Raw genomic sequence first — 22,842 nt, 5'->3', positions numbered from 1 at the left:
CCAAAGCGCCCGTTGAGTGCTTCGGTGGAACGCCCGGCAGCTCACTAGTGCCGTCGCCACAATCGGGCTCAGGTGAGGCACTATCAGGATGGCAGCACCACTGGGCGGGGGCTGACAGCATCCCTTTCCTCCCCCCCCCCCCCGTGCCTCAGCCGCAATCTCCCCCGTCTCCCACCCAGCACAGCGCCACGCCCCAAGAAGCTGGGGGTTCCCTCGCTCGCCCCTTCGGCAAGATGCCGTCCGGCTCCGCTGGCAGGTGGGGTGTGTCCAGCGCGATCCCTGCACCCACCCTCACCAGTCCTGGGTGGAGCCGGACACGCCCGGGCCCGCCTGCTGCTGGGCAGCCTGGAATTGGCCCCAGCAGAGGCCGCTGGGAATGGAGGCAAGGGGACACGTGGCATGGGCTGTTTCCTGCCAGGCTAGGGCTGTAGAAAGCAGCCCCGCCCTCTCACGCGAGCACCAGGGGGCATCTCCTCGCCCCACGCCAGCCCTTGTGCTTTTAAGGGGGGGGAGGAGGTGGGGCGGACGCAGAACAGCCTGAGGAAGCAAAGGACGCAGGTGGCAGGGCCCCATGAAGCGCCCGCAGCTGGACTGCAGGCCGGGAGCACGTGCAGGGCACCCTCCACTCATGCAGCAGGAGCTGACGGGCAGGGGCTCCCTGAGCAGGGAACGGGGGCTCTGCTTCCCCCCACCCGGCACTGCATGAGGCTGGCGTGTTGCAGGAGGGAAAACAGCCCCGGCAGCAGTACCCGCTCCACCCCGCACAGTGCCCAACGAACCTGTGCCGGCGCCTGCCCCCGCCCCCCAGCACAGCAGACCATGCCCCACACCGAGCAAAGGAGGCGAGCGCCCCCGGCAGCAGAGATCCACAGAGAGTGAACTTTTATTTTCAACAAAGACAGTGCCTGCCCCATGAGATAGAAAGGGGGGTGCGGGGAGGGGAGGGGCCCCTCCCAAGGTGGGCTCTGGGGTCTAGGGGATGGAGAGAGCCCCCTCCAGTCTGGGGGGAGCAGGCCGAGCGGAGGTGTGACGAGGAAGAACGGTGCCAGGGGCAGCGAGTGGCGGGGCGGGCGCCCCCTGCGGCGGGCAGGGGGCGGGGCTGCGTCGGTGGGCGTCATTCCCAGGTGCACACGGTGCACTGCGTGAAGAGATGCCCAGGTACAAAAGAGTTCTGAGCTGGCTCCCCGGCCCCCGCACACAAGTCGGGTCCTGCCAGCGCCCGCAGAGAGCGGGGCTGGTGGCACTGCCCAGGCAGGAGCAGGTGGGAGGCCGGTTGGCGTGCGCGTGACCCTACATCCGCGGGCGTGTGGGTGTGTCTCCAGGGGGGCGAGTCCCCCGGCGGTGACGACGTCGGAAGGGAAGAGAAGAAAAGAAAGCCCACAACAAAAGGCGAAAGGAGGATGGTGCGCCGGGGAGGGCACGGCCCCCCTGGCACGGGGAGCAGAGTCCAATGGCCAAACGAGGAAAACAACCCCCCCACAAAAGGGAAACAAAATCCGATTGTCCTTTTGTTTGCTTTTCCCTTCTGCAGCGTGGAGCTGCCCGGGCCGGGCCCGGCTCACACCTCCGTCTGGAAATCCCCTTCTGACACATCCAGGTTCATGCACGGGGGCTCCCAGGTGGCGCAGTGCAGCTCCAGCTTCTCCCGCTGCTTGGGGGGCAGGGAGCTGAGCGTCATGGCCTTGAAGGTGCTCCAGGTCTTCTGCTGCTGCTGCTCCTCCGGACTGGTCACTTCCTGCGCGGGGCAGAGGAGAGAAGCGTCAGGGATGTAACGGCGCCAAAGCACCGGTCCCGCTGGGGCTCAGCTCCCCCGCTGGGCCTGGGGAGAAAGAGAGCTCCCTTCTCCCACCCTTGGCCTGCTCTCCGCAGGCTGTGATGGCTGGGGGACTGGGGCTGTCTGTCTCCCTGGGGCTGGGCAGCTGGGTCTCTGGGGCATACTGTGATACAGTCATTATTAATAATAGTTTGGCTACGCAGCCTGGCAGCACCTGCAACAGAGAACTGGGGGGCAGGCCCCCCATGCCAGCCTGGTAGTGTAAAGGGGCCTTAGACTGGGCAGGAGCCCAGAGAGCCACCCGGGGCAGGGCACAGCTGGCGTAAGGCCCCCGTGCAGGGTTGCCGTAAGTGCACCGCACCACGGCCAGAGGGAGCGCCGAAAGGCAGCACGGCCCTGGCCAGAGAGGGAGCGAAACGCTGCCAGCAGGATGTTTTGCACCCATTTTGCGCAGCTTCGAGGGGACACGTGAGGGGCAGGGCAGCGGGGACCCAGGGCCGGGCAAGAGCAGGCTGGAAAGTCCCCTGCTCTCCTCTGCGTTCCTGTTCCCTGCGCAGGGACCAGCTAGCAGGCTCAGGGCCAGAGAGCAGATGCTTTGGAAGCCACCTGGAGAGAAGGGCAGGCAGCCAGGGTGCATGGCCAGAGAGCGGGTGGGTGGAAGGCCTGGACGTAGCCAGAGGGCGGGCAGGTGGGCAGACGGGGTGCACGGCCAGAGGGCGGGTGGGTGGAAGACCTGGATGTAGCCAGAGGGCGGGCAGGTGGGGTGCACGGCCAGAGGGCGGGTGGGTGGAAGACCTGGACGTAGCCAGAGGGCGGGTGGGTGGAAGGCCTGGACGTAGCCAGAGGGTGGGCAGGTGGGCAGCCGGGGTGCACGGCCAGAGGGCGGGTGGGTGGAAGACCTGGACGTAGCCAGAGGGCGGGCAGGCGGGCAGCCGGGGTGCACGGCCAGAGGTCAGGTGGGTGAAAGACCTGGAAGTAGCCAGAGGGCGGGCAGGTGGGCAGCCAGGGTGCACGGCCAGAGGGCGGGTGGGTGGAAGGCCTGGACGTAGCCAGAGGGCGGGCAGGACACATAGAACAGCCAGAGGATGGGCAGGAGCGCGCAGCCAGAGGGCAGGTGGGCAGAACAGGGAGCGTAACCGAGGGTGGCTGGGCAGGATGGGGTGCATGCCCAACGGCAGCTGGGCAGGATTGGGCACATGAGGGCAAGTGGGCAGGCATGATGGCTGGGGCACAAGCCTGAGCGTGGGTGGGCAGGATGTGCCCAAGGGCAGGTGGGCAGGATGGTGTGCATGCCTGAGGGCGAGCAGGCAGGATGGTGTGCATGCCTGAAGGTGAGTGGGCAGGATGGACGGGGCACATGCCTGAGGGCAGGCAGGCAGGATGGACGGGGCGTGTACCCAAAGTGGGGCGGGCAGGACAGGGCATGTGCCTGAGGGTGGCCGGGTAGGATGGGGTGCGTGCCTGAGGGCGAGCGGGCAGGATGGACAGGGCACATGCCTGAGGGCGGGCAGGCAGGACAGGACAAGGCACACGCCCAAGGGCGAGCGGGCAGGACAGAGCACGTGCCTGAGGGCGGGCGGGCAGGAGAGGTTGTGTGCCCGAGGCTGGGTGGGCAGGATGGACGAGACACATACCCGAGGGCGAGCAGGCAGGACGGAGCGTGTGCCCGAGGGCAGGCGGGCAGGACGGGGTGTGTACCTGAGGGTGGGCGGGCAGGATGGACGGAGTGCGTGCCTGAGGGCTGGCGGGCAGGATGGACAGAGCGCGTGCCTGAGGGGGGGCGGGCAGGAGAGGGTGTGTGCCGGAAGGCAGGCGGGCAGGATGGACGGGGCGCATGCCTGAGGGGAGGCGGGCAGGAGAGGGTGTGTGCCGGAAGGCAGGCGGGCAGGATGGACAGAGCGCGTGCCCGGGGGGGGTGCGGGCAGGAGAGGGTGTGTGCCGGAAGGCAGGCGGGCAGGATGGACGGGGCACATACCCGGGGGGGACGGGGGGCTGGGAGCGAAGCGTGGGACAACATGTATCTAAGCCCGAGGCGCATTAGCATGAGATGAAGATGGAGCCTAGGGAGGGAGGGGCCCCTGGACGAGAGCCAGGAGGCTGCAGGGACAGCATGCACGGGGAGGAGAGGACAGGACACTTAGGAAGGGGTGGAGACGGGGTGGGAGGGGGCGAGGAGGATGGACAGACAAGCTGGGAGGCTTTGCATGAACTGCAGGGTCACAGGGGCAGCACCGCAGGAGGCCTTCATCCTGCAAGGGACCGAGCGAGGATGAGGATGAGGTGAAGATGCCGACATGCCAGGATCCCTGCGAGCGGACGTGACGACTCCATGGGGGGACCTTCCGGGGTACAGGGCTCCCGAGGGGCAGCAGCTCCGCACTAGCTCACCCGCCCCAGGGAACCCCCCTCCCCATGGGCTGGTGCTGCCGGACCCATGGCTCGGGGTGTCCGGGCACTTACGCTGGATGTGCTCTTCTCCCCGCCACCGGAAGAGACGCTCCACCGCTTCTCTCTCTGCGGGGGAAGGACAGGAAAGGCAGCTGGCGTCAGACACTAAGGCACAGGGCCCCTCTCCCCACGGCTCAGCCCTATGGCACCGGCTACTGGTCATCAGCCATTCAGGCACCTTACAGGTGTTATGGGCCCCCAGGCAGCCCCCCGGCTTGGGGGGAGGGGAGAGCTGCGAAGCACAACGACACTGACCTCTCAATTGGACCATCTGCCTAAGCCCATCGCGAAGGGGACCCTCCCAGCAGGGGGAGATGAAGGGAACGGGGTGAGGCACCCCAGAGAGACCCCCCCAGCCTCTGCAGTCCCAGCCTCCCCAGAAGGAAACGGCCTAGCAGTGCTGGCTGCGGAGAAGCAACTCCGGCCAGCAGGAGGCGCTGCTGTACGTGCACCGGATGCAGGGCGGTCTCGCAGATGTCCTAGCCTCCACAATAAATGCGGTGAGGGTGTTTTAAACACACTAGGTCCGTGAGAGCGCCAAGGCAGTCCAGCCCCAGCTTCTCCCAGCAGGAGGCGCTGTGCAGCACGGCTAACTGTGCGCCATCGAGGTACGGATGATCTCGGTGCTGTCCGTGCAAGACAGCAGACACTAGCCGGGGAGCGACAGGCAAGGGCTTCCGCAAAGGACAGCGAGCAGTAGCGGCCTCGGTCGGTAATGCAGCCCTGTGCCCATCCTGCCCGCTGCTGTGCGGGGATGTAGGAACAGATCAGCCCTGCCCGACACCGACAGCCTTACCTTGGCAGCATTGGTAGCAGGTGCCCGGTACCGATCCATCGTGTGGAATTTCTGGTTCAGCTCATGGTAGAGTTCGGAGTGGCGCTTCCTCGTGTGCATGACTTTCTGCAAAGGGATTGGGGGGGAGGGGAAACGTACATACGTCTAGTCAGTGCCGCTTCACGGACACACAGCATCATCCCCCGCCCCTGCGGCCTGTTCCTGGGCTATGGGAATAATGGTGGTTACTTTACTCGCTACAGCAGGGGGAGCTCACACACTGGATTTCTGTAGGACCCACAAGAAACAGTAGCTATCATTGGTTTGTGTCTGACATTTCTTGGCAACAGAGTGGTGGGAGGGACTCCAGCCCCCCGTCACCCGCCCCGGCAGATCGAAACAGTCACACACGTGCAGCAGAGCAAAATGTAGGGGCTTAAATAACTCGGCGGTTCCCCCTTCCCACCAGCTGAAATGACACTGCCTGATTGGGAGCATCAGCTCCTGCCATGAACCTGGCGAAAATATTCCCAGCAGCCCTCCGGCGTTTTAATCAACCGTGAGCGCTCTTTATTGCCTGGTATAAAACTCCTCAGAGCTCAGCTCGGCTGAAATCGGGCCAGGGATGCAGGAGAGAAATAAATAGAGATTTTATTCCCCAAACCCGGACAAGCTCCTTGCAGGGCTCCTCCCCAGCCCCCATCTCTCCGCAGAGACCAAGCACCAGCCACCCTCAATCCCTCTCTGCTTCGGGCAGGATGGCGCTCACCGTACCGCGAGTCCCCCGAAGCCCAGAAGGGAGCTCGGTCACCACGCCGGTGCCAAGGCACCGGGAACCACCGCACCAACCGCAGAAGTGGGGCTGGTCTCAGCGGTGCTTACCTCAAAATCCAGATCTGAATATCGTAACCGCTTCCTCTGGGGGTGAAATATACGCGCCGGCCAAAGCAAACCGAAAAGGGGGAGGGGGAAAAAAGAAAGATCTTTATTGGTTTATCCGGCGAAGAGGGGGAAGAGCACACGCCGCGGCGCTGGGGCGAGGGGCTGGGAGAAGGACGCCGACTCAGACCTGACTTCAGCAGGAGATATCCCAGCCTGCAAAAACTCGGTCCAGGAGCGGAGGGCAGCCAAGCTCCCCCTTTTGGCTGGATTTCCCATAGCTGCTCCCTCTGTGCTCATCTGCGGGATGGCCCCGCCGCACGGTACTGTACGGTACTGTCTAGGCTCCTCCCCTGCCCTCATCTGCATATGTTAATTAGCCACAGACCCCTGACAGGCTAGCTGATACCTGGGCTGCCCAAAGTGTTAGAGGGTGGGTACCACTGCTATGGCAACTGTTACTATAGCGCCTAACCATCTTTTAATGCAGTTAGCTTCCCGACCCCACTCTGATGTGGGTATGTGGGTAATGGCTACTACCTCATTTTAGAGCTGGGGATTGAGTGACTGGCCCCAGGTCACACCCCCAGTCTGCGGCAGAGCCGGGACGACCCAACCTGGGGCCTGAAGCACTGGGCCAGAGCAGCAGATGCTTGCCCCGTGCTGGGGTGAGGATCACTCCAGCCCTTGGGGCTTTGTAATTCCTCATTACTAGCTGGGAGGGACGCTAGGGACCTGGACAAGCCCCAAATCGGACCTGCTTTAAAAGAGAATCCAGCAGGGAAATGACCTCTAGCCGCATGGCTTCTGTCTCTCTTTGGCTTCTGTCTCACTCTGTCACCAAGAAGTTGAAAGCGATACTAACCCGGCACTCACACCGTGCTGGCGCCTTTCCTCGGAGGAGGTGAAAGCACCAGCCAGGTATTAACTAAACCTCCCCAGCCAGGCCAGGAGCATTATCCTCACTTTGCAGCTGGGTAAACAGTGCAGTGAAGTGGCTAGCACAGAAAAATGAGTGGCAGAGCCAGGATTAGAAGCCAGGAGCTCCGACTCTCGCAGACCCCACTCCCAACAGCAAACAATAGCCACCATTTTGACGTGTCACACAGAAAAGGGATGTGCAAGCGCCCCCTGGTGCTTTGCAGCCAGCAGTTAGTTAACACACACTATTCCCAGAGCAGGGCCTTTGTTTGGGGGGGACACCAGCAATGGGGCTGGGGCTTAGCCAGGGGAACACACTGGCTCCTTCTCCTGTTCAGATGTACACTGGGGAAAAGTAGTGAGCTAAAGGGAAAGTAAATGCAGCAAGGGACAAGTGCTGCATCCGGGCTCCTCCCCAGGGGTGGCACCCGCCCGAGCTGGCAAGGAAGTGCTCAAAGCCGGGTCACCGCACAGATGTGCGCTGGGCGGGACAGTCCTGGGTACAAACGAATCCCAGTGAGAGAAGGAACGAGAGCCCCCTGCGCCCAACAGCACTATCAGCCCCCGAGACGCAGCTTCGCACGCCCTGCTGTGCAAACACTCGCTCTCACACACACCTTTGCACGTGGCCTCTCACACGCTCGTGCATACGGTCAGTCACACGTGCTCACCAACGTTCACTGTCTCTCTCACATACTCGTTGTGGTCTGGCACATGCAGTTACCACTTGTGCACTCTTGCACACCCACACCTTCTCTTGCACATACACACGTACTCGCAGGCACACACTTTCTCAACCACACACGCTTGCGCAGCCCCTTGCACACACACACCCCGCTACACATGCGCACACTTTCACGCAGTCCCTCAGCCACCCGGGCAGCGGGCTCTGGGCTCACCTCGAGCGACCCCACTTTCAGGGCGGAGCCCGGCACCGTGCGCGGCATGGTGCGGCTACGCTCTGTGAGCTCCGAGGCCAGGATCTGCCGGACTGTGGGGTGCTGCTTGAACTGAAGGCCGTACGGGTGCTTCACCGTCCCGTAGGGCTGGTTCAAGTTCACATTGATGTGGTCCACCGAGACGAAGCCGGGGTAGGCCTCCGCCTCGGCCCCACGGCGCCCCTTGCCCACATGTGGCACCTCATCCACCTTGATGTTGAGCCTGCCCTCCTCCCTGCCGAAGGGCTTGAGGCTCACAGTCCGGCGGGGCAGCACCATGTAGTCGCTCTCCAGCGCCGGCTCCGGCGCCCGCATCCAGCCGTAGTCGGCCTGCCGCAGGTTGCTGTCCGTGCACAGGTAGACGGGCCCCCGGCTGTCCAGGTTGACGTCCTTCTTGGCGGGTGGGTCGCTGAGTTCGTTCAGGCCCTTGTGCGTCAGCGTGGGCACCTGCACCAGGATGCCGGCGGGCGGGATGTTCCCCGGGAGGCTGGAGAAGCCCAGGCTTCCCTCGGAGCCGGGGTGGAGCTTGGGATCCTCGTCGCCGTCCAGGGAGATGCGCGACAAGGTGCCCGTGATGGTGGCGGGATTGCACGCGTTCACCTCCTTGAAGAGGACTGACCGGGGCAGGGAGAAGAAGAGACATGGGTGAGACGTGAGGGTGTCTCCCAACCTCCAGGGACACCGGGATGGGGTCAGGCTGGGAAGGGGACTGGCCCTGCCCTAAGTGCCATTAATACCAGGCTGTTAGCCCCATACCGGGGGGGGGGGGGGGGGAGGTACCCAACCCCACAGCGCCCGGCTAGTGCTGCCCCACTTAGCTCCTCCCACTTGATGCTAAGCCCCCCCCCCCTTTTAAAGGGATGCCTTGGATCTGTGGCGATTCCTGGCTTGGGGGGTGTGGGAGGGGACACAGCACTGCCCTCCTGACCCTCCCTCCCAAACCACCCCGCGGGAGCGGGACCAGGACCAGGCCTCACCTGTCTGACACGCCAGGTCAACATCCTTTTCAAAGTCTGTCTATAAGAACAGAGAAAGAGGGGGAGAGACAGAGAGGGGGAGAGAGAGGGAGACCCGGAGGGATGAATGTATCACAGGTGGCAAGCAGGGTAAAAGGAGCCACGCAGTGGGGTCCCAGGGGGTCCGGCTACACTGCAGCTCGGGGGGGCGATTCCCAGCGTGGGCAGACAGACGCGCGCTCGCAGTGTGGATGTCATGGGCCTGGCGGTGGCATGGGAGAGCCACCGAGTCCGAGCCCTCCCGACCCGCGGGGTACGAACTTGGGTGGCCAATCTGGGCTACCGCCAGGACTGCAAGGTCCATGCTGCTCGAGCTGAGCTAGCCCAGTCAATCTGCACAGGTCCCGGGCCGCCCAGTCACCCCTGACCCGGCCCTGGGCCGCCCCCTCACCCCATGCCATCTGCTCGCCCCGTGCCATCCTGCTTGCCCCATGTTGCCCAGTCACCCCAGCCCGGGCCCCAGGCCGCCTGCTCACCCCGTGCCGCCCCTGACACAGCCCCAGGCCGCCTGCTCGCCCCATACCACCCCTGACCTGGCCCCAGGCTGCCTGCTCGCCCGGTGCCGCCCCTGACCCAGGCCCCGTGCTGCCTGCTTGCACGGTGCCACCTGGCTGACGCTCACTCACCATGATCTGCACCTGTCCGTTCTTGCAGGAGTCGGGCGAGTTCTCGTTCTCGTCGCTCTTGCACACCCCGATCTGGCACTTCACGACATCCTGCACCTGGGCGAGGCAGAGGCTGCGGTTACTGCCCTGGGGGTTGGCAGCGAGAGGGGGCCCCTGCTGCCCTGCCCCTCACAAATGATTACTAGGGTCAATAAGCCATCTGGATCCGCCCGGCCAATCCTCACGCCCCGATCTGCCCATCTGATCCCCTAGCCTGGTACTGGGCAGTAACTGGGGCCGAGGGCAGGTCAGTCTCCACCTGCTCTTTGAGGCCTTGGACCCTGGGCTGGAGCTGACCGCACAGCGCCAGCTGGAGATCCAGGGGCGTGGACACTTGCCCGCCTGGAGCTGGACCAAGCCCCAACCCCTGCAGAGGAGCCAGCGTGAGGACAGGGCCCCCTTAGCCCCTCCATGCAGGGGGAACTTCAGCCACCTCTCGCTCTCCTGCATCTTGTGGGACCTCTGCCCTGGCACTGCCATGAGCATCTTTCCTACGCCCTCCTGGCACCTGGGCAGTGCCAGCCCCTGGGCCCCCCGCCCTGATGGGAACCTTCAGCCGGCAGCCGGCCACAATCTCTCCCTCCCTAGCTCTGTGCCCATCTGTAACGCTCTGACCAGCGCCTGCTGCCGTGTGAGCTGTTACCTCGGAGATATTTATAGACTGGCCCCGTCTCTCCAGAGACTCCTCTTTACTAGACTCTATAAATCCTACGTCCCTCGGCTCGTCCTCCTGACCCTCCGCTCCGGCCGCCCTGCTTGGCATTCCAATGCGAGGCTGCTGTTGCTAACTTTCCCAGGTGGTTACAAGGACAGAACCATCAGGCGCTCCCAGGACGGGCCGGAAGCTCGTAACGATAGACCTTGCATGCGCGCTCTCTCTCTGTTTATAGAGCTGCCATTCGCAGTGCATCATGCTAAGATAAATGGGCACCCAAGGGAGCTCCGGAATGCAGAGGGATGGGCTCGGAAGGACGCGGTTCTCTCCAGACGGGTGATGGACAGAACTCCATCCTCTTCCACCCTCCGGAGCTGGGCGACTCCATTAAGATTTAGTGTTCCATTTGGAGCATAAAGCCGTAATTTGGTCTGGTGTGTGATAGCCGCCTTCAGCCAGGATTGTGGGCTTTGATTACAAGATGCATTCGCTTTGCCTACTGTCTCCACAACAGCGCGTCTACACACAAAGGGCCCCCTTTCCACAGTGGGACCCCATCCCACCCCTGCATCAGCGAAGCGGGTGTGCAAACCCTCAATCCCTGGTAACAGGGTGTGCAAAGAGCGCAGGGCTACTTGTTCCACCAGGTGTGTGGGGGCAGACCCAATGAGACCCCTTTTTCTGCAGAAGGAGTGGAAACCAGTGTGCAGCCTGGGCATGTACAAGGCGTGTGCAAATCCAGGGGCCGGCTGAGCCACGGACAGCTGGAGGAAGAGAAGGGCAGATGGAACCTCAGCCCACGGATCAGACCAGCAGCACGGATCAGGGCTGTGTGCGTGAGCTCTTAGGGCAGGGCAGGGCAGGGCAGTCAGCGTGGGGCCCCACCTCTCGGCGTAGGAAGCAGTGCACGGTGATGATGACGAAGCCCTGCACCGAGTTGAAGACGGCAAAGAGGACCTGGAAGAGGATGGAGCGCCGGTCGGTCATGGCGAGCACGGCCGACATCCAGGTCAGCGCCAGCAGGGGAAGGACCACGCAGGAGCTCCACAGCGACGCCCTGGGCGGGGAGAGGGAGGGACGAGGGTGAGACAGACGAGCCCCGGAGCGAATCAGGGGGGAGGCTGCTGTTTAAAAGGAATGGCAGCCGTTCCCAAGGGAGCTGTGGGAGCCCAGCTGCCAGCGCTCTGGGGTGCTGAGCCGGTGTCCAAAGGGCTAGGAAAAGCAGCGAGTGCTTCCCGCCTGCCCTCCCGGCGGTATTGCTGGCGAGAGGTGAGAGATCCCGCCTGTTGCCCGACAAATCTCCCGCTCGCACACGCAGCCCCTCCCGGCACGTGCAATGGTGCCAGGAAGGTGGCACCGCCCCTCCAGGCACAACCCAGCCAGTTCCTGGCCTCTCTGCCAAGGCTGCCAGACTGCGTGCCAGCTTCTCTGATGGGGCACGGAAGAGAGACCCAGCAAACTCGGTTCAGGTAGGCCATCACCACCATTCTCAGACTGACCTGGCTTGGAGCCAGGCTCTGAATCCCATTCCCCTGAGCTGTGCAGCGCTGCATTCCCCAACTGCATTAAGGTCCAGAGTTTTAAAGGTATTTAGGTCTAAATCCTATTGACCGTCAAAGGGATTTTGGCTCCTCAGTGCCTAAATCCCCTCTGAAAAGGAGTCTGAGGCTCCTAAATCAATTAGGCGTTGCAATGCTCAGTGCAGCAATGCTTAAACACCTTTAAAAATTTGAGCCAAAGAGCCCGTCCCCTCCCAGGGTGAGAAAGACCTGCATCAACTGAGGAAGCTTGTAGCTTTGCCTACAGCGCCCGAGCCAACGCCCCGGCTTGCGTGGATGAAGCATGCAAACTCCTGCAGAAGTGAGCCCGGCTCTGCATGCAGAGGACAGAGAGGCAGGGAGAACGGCTCATGCACCTGGCTCATTCGAACCTCTCCTCTTGCTGCCCTGTTCAGCAGTTGAAAGCTCATTAAGTGACAGGCAGAAGGCAAAGCCTCCCGGAGATTTAAGGAAAAGAAGTTGCAGAGTTGGGAACGGAGAGCCCGGCCTGCCTTGTCTTGGCTAGCTCCAGGGCTGCATAAGGCCCAAGGCACTCAGATCCTGGCCTTGGATTACAGCTAAACGGTCCTTCCCGCCCCCAGCGTTAGGGGGAAGCTGAGATAGCGGGAGGAGAATGAAACCTGAGGGCCGGGTCTGATCTCGAATGCGCTGGGCTCCAATTCCCAACTGCTCCACCCCTTGGGCCAGATGTGCCAGGAAGCGCTCTGCGCACGTCAATGAGCTGAGTCATCATTTATACCAGTGCAAAACGGGCGCAAAAATGCCTTTTGCGCCGATGCGAAACCATGGGCAAGGTGCAGGGCAGGGCTGGATGAGACCCACTGCGTTTACACTGGGGTGGCTACTGGTTTGAGTGGAGTCACTCCTGATTTGCACCAGCGTGCGAGAGAATCGGGCCCGCTGGGGAAACCAGCAGGAGCGCCTCCCTCCCCATTGCAGGTGACTAGTGGCCTTTCTTCCACTGAGCCCTGTATTCCTGAGACAACGTTCCAGGCGGAACGCTGATGCCAAATGCCGTTAGCAGAGTGATGCAAGATAAGCCGGGGCCGGCACAAAGCATGTGCACGTGCCTCTCTCTCTCGCCGTGAATAGCAGCAGCAGAATGAGAAAGGATTCTGGGGGAGGACGCGGGGGAACGAGATGATAGAGCGCAGACAGATTAACCACGCCATGGAGATAGCCGGCTAGCAGCTCCCCTGCACCCCAGCCATGCACGCGGACTGGCGGTCGTGGAGCACGCCCCCGCGCGGGGAGACTCCAGGGGTTCACTCCAGGCCTCCCCTGAAAGGCTGGCAGGGATCCCACAAGCCCTGGGAGGATTTTGGATCAGTGGGTGCAGAGAGGAGCCCAATATGAGAGGGTGACGCATGAGTTAGAACGACGTGTGTGGGGGGGCTACAGGGTGCATGATGCATGGGGGAGTGCAGGGGGCTATGGAGGTGTATGGGGGCGCATGTGGGTGCAATGTAGGTTTGAGAGCCTGAACCCCCCCGCCCCATTCCTGCGTTCTCTGCCCAAGCACAAGGATTTTGGTCTTTAAAAAAAGGATTTTTAAAATTGTGCTTTTGGGGGATTTTCCCAACAGTGTGGCTGTGCCGCTCCCCAGGGTCTCCGGCTGCTGTCAGCAACATCGTCACCAGCATCCCAGTGTTAGGGTCAGTGGCACCAGCAGCCCTGCCCCGGGGCCTGGCTGGGAACATTCTCATCAGCTGCTGGGTTCCGCCTCCGGTCACGGAGAGCGAGGGCCCCCTCCTGCGTCCCTGGCAGCCCTGGAGACTGGACTCAGCGTCCCTGGTTTCCCTCGGAGGGCAGCCAGGCCCCCATGGGACATGCCCGCAGCCACCTCTCTGCTGTGATTGCCGAGGACACATCACCCTGGGGATTCTGGTGGCAGGAACCACTCGGCCTCTGGACTGTGACCCACCAACCCCCAGAAACGGACCGTCTGCTGCCACGGGCAGGATTCAAACCAGCAGTGGAGAGGGGAACGGCTCTGTAAGGCACTGCCAGCCCCGCTGAGCCGCGGAAAAGGAACTTGCCTAGCCCCCCTTGAGCCCCATGTCCTGCCACCACATGGGGTACAGGCTCCCTGCAGCAAGGACGGGGGATGTGGAGTATCAATCCCCCTCCCCGCCCCAGAGCTTTTTAGCTCTTTGCTACCTTCCCGGACTGGCTGCCCTCTTCCACTCGCCCCCAGCTGGTCCCGGCTCCCCGCCCCAGCTCATCTCCTCGTCCCCTCTTCCCCCTCACTGATCCCTCTTCCCCCACAATCCACACCCTCCCCTAGGCCTGGGACCCCAGTCTGGGGAGCTGGCTGCTAATGGCTGCAAAGCCAGCGTCCCCCCATCCCCATCCCCACCCCCACGAGGGGCCTGCCCCAGGCGACGTGGTATTTGATGAGCGGCAGTGAACGTGCAGGAGTGACGGGTCTCACACACACACACACAGGGCCCCACGCCAGCCATCGCGAGACAGAGCCCCAGACACAGAGCCGAGCCGGCGAGCGCAGCAGACGCAGGACCCGGAGCAGCTCCGAGCACACGGCGTTCTCCAGCCCCGGGGAGAGAGTTGAACGGCTGAGCGCCCATCAGGCAATGCCCCCTCCTTCCCGCCCCCTGTGCCCCGGCCGGCGGGAGAATGCTGCGCTCTCAGGTCCCGGGCAGTGCAGCCACACATGACAGCGCGAGCGAGCACAAAGGGCGCAGGCTGAGAGACTAACATGGCGCTGCTGGCGGTGGCGGAGGTCAGGGCGGTGCTGGACACCACGCCGCATTTGGTGCATTTCAGCAGCAGGCGGCCGCAGGCGGGCTGCTTCCAGCTGAGCGCCCCACCCCCCACGGGAGAGCCACGCGCCGGCCAGGGGGCGGGGAGGGGCGGGAAGCGAGGGCACGAGGCAGCGAGACAGGCGGGAGGGGACGGACGGACACATACACCAAGCAAATGAGAAAAACAGAGAGAGAGAGAAAGAAAGAGAGAGATTGTTAGTTGCAGGCCGGCACACTGGATGGTTAGTGACTAGCAAGGGGCCGGCAGCTCTCGCTGGGGGACGGCTGGGGGCTCGGCCCCTTTGTCTGCAGTAGGATCCCCTATTTCCCTGTATGACGGGCAAGCCCTTCCCCCGTCCGAGTGCAGCTCTGTGACAGTGCGTGGGGGAGAGGTTCGGGAGCCTGGCTACCCTGCTGGTAATGGGTGCAGGACCGTGGGCACTTCTGGGTAACAGACAACGGGGCACAAACTGCCCCCTCGCTGCAGCCGTCAGCTCAGCGCCAGCCCCCCATTCTGTCTCCCGAGGCCTCCAGCTAAGCCGTCTGGGCATGGCTGGGGTGCTGGGGTACAGGGTGCCGATGGGTGGCTGGGGTGTGTCTCATCTGGTGGGGGATGTCTCTCTAGATCGGGGGACGGCTCATCTGCAGGGTGGGGATGGTGTGTTGCTGGAGCTGGGGGTGAGGGGCACCCCCTGGAAATCCATACTCCACCACCACTGCCCTCTTAGCTACGTGAGCTGGGAGCCTGCTGAGGACTGGACAGACTTCACTTCACTTGTGAATGGTTGGAGCCGCGCCCAGGTGCAGCCGGGGGGTGCACTGACACAACCAAGGTGAGGAGGGGGCTCTTAACAACCTGAGCCTCCAGCCTCCTAGAGCAAATGGGACATGCACTGCCCAGCTCCTCCTGACTGTACCTGGGTCGCCAAGGGGCAGAGGGTATTACCTGCCTGCGTGTGCCCTCCCACTCGCCCGCCCCACATGGGGACAGCCCCAGGGGGCACTTACCCGGCCCGCTGCTTTTTGGACTTATCTGAAATGCCGTCCCGAGACATGAGCTTGTTGAAGACAATGATCCCAATGAGCATGTTCACCTGGGTCGGGAAGGAAAGAGACAGAGCCCGGTTGAGGAGCGGGGTGGTGACCCCACACAGGGAACCCAGCGCTAGGCAGCGCCCTCCCCTCCTGCTCCGCCCCCACCCCAGGGCCAGGGAGGGACCGGCCTTTGTGGGGAGTTCAGAGAAATTGTGGGGAGAGCGCAGCGGCAGGCTCTGGGCTGGGAACAGGCTGGGATCAGGGGAGGAGAAACAGGGTTGTGGGGTGCGAGGGGGAGGGGGAGGGGCTCCCTGGGGCTGGGGGGGCGCCGAGGGGGAGACGGCAAGAGACAGGGGTTGGCTCTTTTCTTCAGCCAAAGACGTGCTCCCAAAGAGCAAACACCTACCAGCACGATGACGGCAGCGGGGCCGACGAAGGCATAGAGCAACCCGCCTTCCAGGGAGAGCCAGCAGCTGCAGAGGGAACACGGCGCCATTAGGGGAGATGGGACCTCCTCCCTGCCTCCCCACACTGACCATGGCCCATCTCCTACCAGGGAGCCTGGCTCCTCGCCCCGCAGCCCCAGCCAAGGCTGGTGTACGGGGGAGCCCCTGGAGCCCCAGCCCCCTGTGTACTCCCACCCGGGCTCCATTCCAACACTCACTAGCTCGCCGTTCCGTAGCCTTTGGTCCGAGTGAAGCCGACGGAGACTGCAACCACCAGGGCCGGCAAACCTGGCGGGGGAGATGAGACAATGGCCAGGATCCGCCGAGGGGCTCAGCACCCACCTGCCCCACTGACACCAGTGGGGAACCTCCCTCCATTTCCTCCCCACTGACACCAGTGCAGCAGCCCGCCCCCGTGGCGAACAACGGCGAGTACCTTACTGCCCCCTGAACAGTAAGAGCTGCTAGGAGCAGAGCCCAGGGAAAGATCTGCCCTTGCACCCCCACAGGTCAGCAAGGGCCGTGTCTATAGATCCAGGGCAGCAGCAGGAGAGAAGAGACAGAGCATGCAGTGACCGATGCATCAGCAGGGGGCCCCAAGCCACCCAGCAGCGATGGGGGGCTGGGATGTACAGCACCAGCACATCTAGATGTGAAACAGCGCTGTGACCCACGGCGCCTCTGTGGTCACTCTGCCCTGATGAGAGCGGGGCTAGTCACATGGCTCAGGGGCTGGGGTGAGGGTCAGAGCAGGGAGTCCTGGCTTCTATTCCCAGCTCTGCCACTGATTTGCTGCGCAGCCTTGGGCAAGTCACTTTCCTGCTCTGTGCCTCAGTTTCCCCACCTGTGAAATGGGGGTGATAATCCTTAGCTCACCCGGAGGCGGGGTCTGAGTGTGACCACCATTAACTCACGAGTGCAAGGTGCTTCCCTCTGTTCTGACCACTAGACCCCGCCCCTTCCTTGAGCAGGACTTGCTGTTCGCGGGGAAGGCGAGCGAGGCCTCTTACCCCATCCCAGGCACAGGAAGCGCTTCCTGACCAGGCGTGTGCGGATCCTGCCGATCACGGCCAGGTAGGACTGCCAGGCCTCGGTCAGCACCCAGCAGAAGGACGAGAGGAAGAAGAAATGCAGAAATGCGGCTGTCATGGTGCACACGCCCTGCAAGGAGAGAGAGAGACGGCAATCAACACAGGCGCGCCGCACGGAGGCCTGGGGGTGCTCGGGCCTCTCGGGATCTGGCTCTAGCAGAGCCCTCGGGCATCCCACACTCCCCGGCGTTGTTAATAATGGGCCGGATTCCCCCTGAATTCGATGGCAGAAATCAGGAACAACTCCACTGAAGCCAATGGGTAGGAACGGCGTAAGCCAGAGAGGTGCGCAGCCCAATGCTCTCATGGCTTGGATGCACCGTGCACTCCAATCTTTGGTAACGGGCGTGCCGCTGGCAGACCAGGTGCCAGCTCCTGGCAAGGTTCCCACGGTGAACGCTGACAGCTCCAGAGCTGGGCTCCGTCCGGCTCACCTGTGTGTTAGCAGGGCCCAAACAGGTATTAGAGTCGCTGCCTGAATTAACCTCACTTAACACACGGTAAGGTAATATCGCAGCGGTTGTATTCTGAGCCTGTGAACATCACCAGGCAGGAGAGAGACATTAATTAGTGTGACATTAATTAGGCCGATCTTCCCAAAAGGAGAGGTCCATCGATACCAGATGGACCACTGGGGGATGGTGCACCTGGAATTTCCCTGCCTACCCTCCACAAGAGAACAAAAGAGTTTTGTGGCCCTGCTCTCCTCCTCCTCCCCAGGAAGATGAGTCAGGCCAGCCGATTCCTCCCATCAGCTGAGTTTGCAGCTCAGGGCACATGGCAGGAGGGGGATAAAAACCCCAGACAAAAGGAACTTGATCTCTCTGTGCTGCTTGGAATCTGGGGACCAAACGTTTCTAGGCACACGCAAGAGATCCCCAGTGGCTCAGCCTGGGTTAGCCCTAAGGGACGTGTAGAACACGCTCATGATAGAAACTTTTATTGCCTTTTGAAACTTGAGATTGTAACTCATTTGTGTGTCTGTTTAACCTTGTCAATGCCGCTCTGGTTTCCTTTTCCTAGCTCATAAATCTTTAGCTAGTTTATTACAGGACTGGCTACAAGCGTCGTCTTTGGTGTGAGATCTGGGGTGCAACAGGGGTCCTGCTGCAGCTACATCCCAGTCCTGCAAGGGCATTGCGTTTATGGGGGGAGTGGATGGTGCATTCCTAATCCCAGGGGGCCACCAGAGCAGTGATTCAGCCAAGGCCCCACAGCAACTCAATGGCAGAAGTGGGGACAAAAAACAGGTCCTCTGAGTCCCAAACCAGCGAATCATCCACAAGACCCACAGAGCCATCCCTCTCTGAGAGCCAGCACAAGTCAGCATTTGCGGGGAGGATCCCCTGGCAGCTGAATCCACTGGACGTGACAAAGCCACCGTGAGCCCACAACCCCACACTGACTTAATCCAAATCCCATCTGCCTCTGCAGCCAGCGAGGGAATCCGGGAGAGAACACGCGGCCCTGGGGCCCAAGCCACGCCACAGAGATGGTATCAGCAGGCAAATGTTTCAGCACACGATCCTTCCTTACTGTGCAGGGCCAACACACAGCGCTGGGACACACGCTGCTGAGACATGCTCTCACACACATACACTCAAAGCACTGGGACACAGACAACCTCCCCCCGCCCCCCGAGCACTGGAACATGTGCGTACACACACACACAGAGTGCTGGGACATAGGCACACACACACACACACTCAAACCACTGGGACACAAATGAACACACGCGTACACACAGTGCCGGGATACAGGCACAAAAGGGGCCAGGACACACAAGCACACCACGCCTGCCTGAGGTACACCTGGGCACAACCAAAACATCCTACACCTGGGGTGCATTCACACAGACCCCCAGATGCACTGCACACATCTGGTAATGTCTGGGACACAATGCATGCAAGCGCAAGCTGCATCCGGGAGACATACGCACACGCACAGGGGTGCCCAGGTTTGTAAGACAGTGGGAAAAATACAATTTTGGCCTCCACCAAATGGCTCTCAAAACACAAAGGGTGGGAAACCACCAAAAGGCAGCCAGCTCTGGGGCAGAGCGCAGCAGCACATAACACCCCGGTGTGGGGAGGGCAGCAGCCCCCTAAATCTCCCTGAGAGCCCTCTGAGCTCACGGACGGTCACACAGCGCAGGAACCTGTGTGGGCACCGTCTCCTGCAAGGAACCCGAGTCAGCCCTGCCGGAACTTGAACTGGGGTCTGCAGAAACTCCTCAGACCTGATGGTCCAGCCACTAAACCATCCCTACAAGGTGAGCAGCATGGATGCAATCACAGTGGAACACAGGGCAGGCTGCCCTTAGGTTTGCTTGTGGCTATGGGCATTTGCTCCCCACCTCTGCACCCCTGGCCAACGTACTCCGGCAATGCCCTGCCCCTCGGAGACGTCCCACCCTCCCCTGCGGACATGCTTCTGGCACGCGCGGGGTCCCGTCTCCAGAACGTCAAGAGATGCTGCCCCGAGGTGACATGCCAGGGGGCAGGAGGCTGCCCGCTAACCCACGTCCCAGAGAGCTCTGTGCTGCCTGGAGCTGGGGCGGGGTGGGGGGCAGTGGCTGAAGCCTTTGGGCTGCGTCCACGAAGCGCCCTGAAAGCTAAGCTCCCTCACTCCTTGGGGGAGTCACATGGGATAAGCGAGGCTTGGCGCTAGGCAGAGCCACCTTTATACATCGGGGCGACAAGGACCGGCCAGGGGGATGGACGGATGCTGGACTGGAAGAAATGTGCCAGGAACAAAGCGCCCAAAAGGTATCCCTGCAGCTGCGGAAAGAAGGGAATGCTGGGACAGCAGGCCCCGGGCCATGCTGACTGGGGCTCACTGGGGCCCCCTTGTTGTAGGGCAGGTAGTGCAGAGGCAGCCTGGACCAGTGACAGGGTGGTGGGTAAGAGGGTGGGATGGGAGCCCAGCTATGAGCTCCACAAGGGCCAGCGGGAGCCGGGAGTGGGCCGCAGCGGCTGGGCCGCCCTGAGGCTGGCGAGAGCTCCGGGAATGGCCTTGTTTTGCCATGCGGCGACTCCTGGTGCATGGGAGGGTATTGATGGGCTTCAGGGGGGCAGGGCCGGTGTGGTAACGGGGCCTACACGGTGAGCTCCACCGTGGTAAAGAGCCTGAATGTCCATCAAACCTCACAATAACCCACAGCAATCAACGGCCAGAGACCCAGACGACATCAGCACAACCCGAGTGCTCTTTTCCTTCCCACCTTATGTCTCCCCTTCCCCCCCCCATCCTTTTCCCTTCTGTCTAATCACAGTCTGGCGTAGCCCGCCAGGGCCGTGTATTCTGTAACACTGCCGTAAGCCCGAGGCAGGTAAAAGCAGTGACAGAGACAGTCCGATGCTGGTAGGTTTGCCAGGCGCCCGAGCGGCCAAAGGGAGAGGGAATGAGGGGGACTGTTACAGCAAAAGCCTCACTTCAAACTTTACAATTCAGACGCTTTCCCTGTTTTTCTTTGATAGACGGTGAAAAGGGACGTTTAATGGGGTGTTCACCGGGGTCTAAGCAGGCCAAGGTCCCTGGATGCCGAGCCTTGTTGAGCAGGGTTTAATGTTGCACAGTGACTGGGTCATGTTAACACCTGTGACTTAGTCCATCAAAATGAACACAACAGGGAATATGGAGAATCACACCCCTTGCCCGGACAGGCCATGCCAGCCAGCCAGCCACAGTGCCAATCAGCCGGGCGCTGCTCCTGCTACCTTTGGTGTCCTGGCTTCAGCCAACTCCCTCCCCAGAAGGGCAGCAAGGAGCAAGCTCTCCTCTCTCATCGGCAGCTGGAAACTCTCAGTGGCAGGAGTGAGCGTTCCCTGCTCCAGGACAAGATGGGGATGGGTCCTTTCACTTCTCCGCTGCGCCTTGTCTCTCTATCCCTCTCTCTGTCCCTGTAAGCCACAGCCAGGTTCGCGCTAACTGTGCTCCCACGGGCTGGGGCGAGCAAGAGGCGCACACGAGCACACACGCACCACCCAGTGCGACTCATCCCCCACTCCACTGCCGCTTGCTTCCGTCGCTCTCAGGAGTTTGTCCAGGGGAGCCAACGTTCCCAGGAGCGCAGCAGGGCACTGCCCCACAGAACGCCGCCACACCTGGCGACCCATGCAGCAGGCACTGCCCACCTAGCACAGCCAGCAGAGCTGGGGAGCGGGGGGGGGTTGGGTTGGCTGGCTCATTCATGCTGCAGGGATTTGGGGCTCTCGTCTGCCCTTTCCTCAATATTTATATCCATGAATTCACTGATGCAGAGTCACCTGGGGTGGCCAAGCAAGCTACTGTATCCTCTGGGCCACAGGACAACTGAGAGCTCTGTATCTAGAGCCCAGAGGATCCCAGAGCACTTCACCAGCTCCACTGGTCCAGGAGAGACTTCAGTCAGCACTGAAATGCAGCCACCTCTGGGACAGAGCACAGCAGCTGTTCTAACAGCACGCAGCAACCCTGCAAAGCAGTTCAGAACAGGGGACTGTTCAGCCGAAACAGCAGGATGCATCGATTTAAAGGCCACATTCTGCCATTCCAGGCTGTTCTGCCCACAGCTCTCTGGCTGTAATGCCCCAGGGAAATGTCCAGCAGGTGCCTGTCTCTCTCCAAGGAACACGGCGTGCCCTCACTGAGTGCCCAGCCGGGCAACGCCCCTTGGCAGCTGTAATGGGCAGAAGCCTAGGAAGCCCTAGGCCAGACTCTCACCTTACTGAGCATATGGGATTGGCCCACCAGGATCAGCACATTGGAAGCCAGGATGGAGACGCAGAAATTCAGCAGGATGATGGAGCGCTCCGACTTGATGAACCTGCAGGGAGGGCAGAGGGAGGCAGGTTGAAGGGGTCCTGGGGCTGGGCCCCTTGCAAACATCCTGGCCTGGTTTCTCTCTAGACCTAAGGTGGAGAATGTAGGAGATGCTATGACGCAATAGACGAATGGTCTAATCAGTCTGGTAGCCCATCTCCAACAGTGGTCAATGGGGATATGGTAGAGGGCAGCACAGACCTTCACATAGTGCGTGGAGTGTGTCAGCAGGCAGGGACTGCCTTCCTGACCCCTGGCTGGGGATCAGTTTATGCCCTGAAGCATGAGGATGGAGAGTTTATTTTATCCTAGGGAGTGTGACTCCAGGGGCTACCCCATTCATATAACAAATACCGACACTGGGATGAAACACCTGCACTTCCACAGCACTTGGGGAACACAACATGCTACACAAACGTGAACTAGTTTGGCCTTCCGACATCCCTGTGAGGTATGTGAGGGTACGTCTCTGCTGCAAAGCGAAGGTATGACTGCAGCATAGGTAGGCACACCTGTGCCAGCTTTAATCTAGATGGTACCTAGGGTCTCTGGTGGGCTTGTACTTAGTCACTAGCCTGTGTCACCACATCTACACTGCTACAGATATCCAGGCTAGCTAGATTAAAGCTAACATGGCTATGCCTACCCCTGCTATCATCACAACTTCCCTTTGCAGTGTAGATGTACCCTGAGGGATACAGGGACTGCCTCACCTCTGGCAGAACTGCAGCCACTTCCGGAGCAGAATGTGGCGGCCATGTGAGGGTGTCCACCAACACAGCTCAGAGGGGATTTAGGGAAGCAGCCTATAAAATTTCCCTGAACCGAGATGTAAAAACATTCAATATTAATTTTGGCTCTTTGACTTAATAGCATCCAGCAGCAGAGAGTCCCACAGGTGAACAATCCATCATGAGGGGAAGAAACAAATTCCTTTCCCCCTGCATTTCAGATGTGTTGAGCCCTTTTACTTTCAATTCCAGGACAGAGCAGCGAGCCCCACGGATCTTCTCTGCGCTGGGCGTTGTTTGTTGATAAACCTCCACCCTAACCGTCTCTTCCTCTCTTCCTT

The 22,842-nt window shown here is 61.4% G+C and overlaps 1 protein-coding gene across 5 annotated transcripts in view; it reads right to left on the bottom strand.

The window, feature by feature from the left end:
• Positions 1 to 865: 865 nt before the first annotated feature.
• ADGRB2 (adhesion G protein-coupled receptor B2) overlaps positions 866 to 22,842 on the bottom strand; it is a 104,711-nt gene continuing 82,734 nt past the window's right edge. For 3 of the 5 annotated variants that reach the window (XM_054012020.1, XM_054012023.1, XM_054012025.1), the window contains 14 exons: positions 21,672 to 21,774; positions 16,887 to 17,037; positions 16,095 to 16,164; positions 15,837 to 15,903; positions 15,404 to 15,489; positions 14,350 to 14,448; positions 10,957 to 11,128; positions 9,378 to 9,473; positions 8,713 to 8,752; positions 7,697 to 8,349; positions 5,880 to 5,915; positions 5,019 to 5,123; positions 4,235 to 4,288; positions 866 to 1,735 (listed from right to left, as the gene is read on the bottom strand). In XM_054012020.1, the coding sequence (XP_053867995.1) occupies positions 1,559 to 1,735; positions 4,235 to 4,288; positions 5,019 to 5,123; positions 5,880 to 5,915; positions 7,697 to 8,349; positions 8,713 to 8,752; positions 9,378 to 9,473; positions 10,957 to 11,128; positions 14,350 to 14,448; positions 15,404 to 15,489; positions 15,837 to 15,903; positions 16,095 to 16,164; positions 16,887 to 17,037; positions 21,672 to 21,774 (1,909 nt within the window). In that variant the 3' untranslated portion in view covers positions 866 to 1,558. The remainder of the gene's footprint in view (positions 1,736 to 4,234; positions 4,289 to 5,018; positions 5,124 to 5,879; positions 5,916 to 7,696; positions 8,350 to 8,712; positions 8,753 to 9,377; positions 9,474 to 10,956; positions 11,129 to 14,349; positions 14,449 to 15,403; positions 15,490 to 15,836; positions 15,904 to 16,094; positions 16,165 to 16,886; positions 17,038 to 21,671; positions 21,775 to 22,842) is intronic. The other 2 variants (XM_054012021.1, XM_054012022.1) reach the window with 2 other exon arrangements.

Source organism: Malaclemys terrapin, chromosome 22 (genome assembly GCF_027887155.1).
Source record: "Malaclemys terrapin pileata isolate rMalTer1 chromosome 22, rMalTer1.hap1, whole genome shotgun sequence".
NCBI classification, from domain to species: Eukaryota; Metazoa; Chordata; order Testudines; family Emydidae; genus Malaclemys; species Malaclemys terrapin.
Note: the sequence above shows the minus strand (reverse complement) of the source record. Positions and strands in the feature narration are given on the sequence as shown.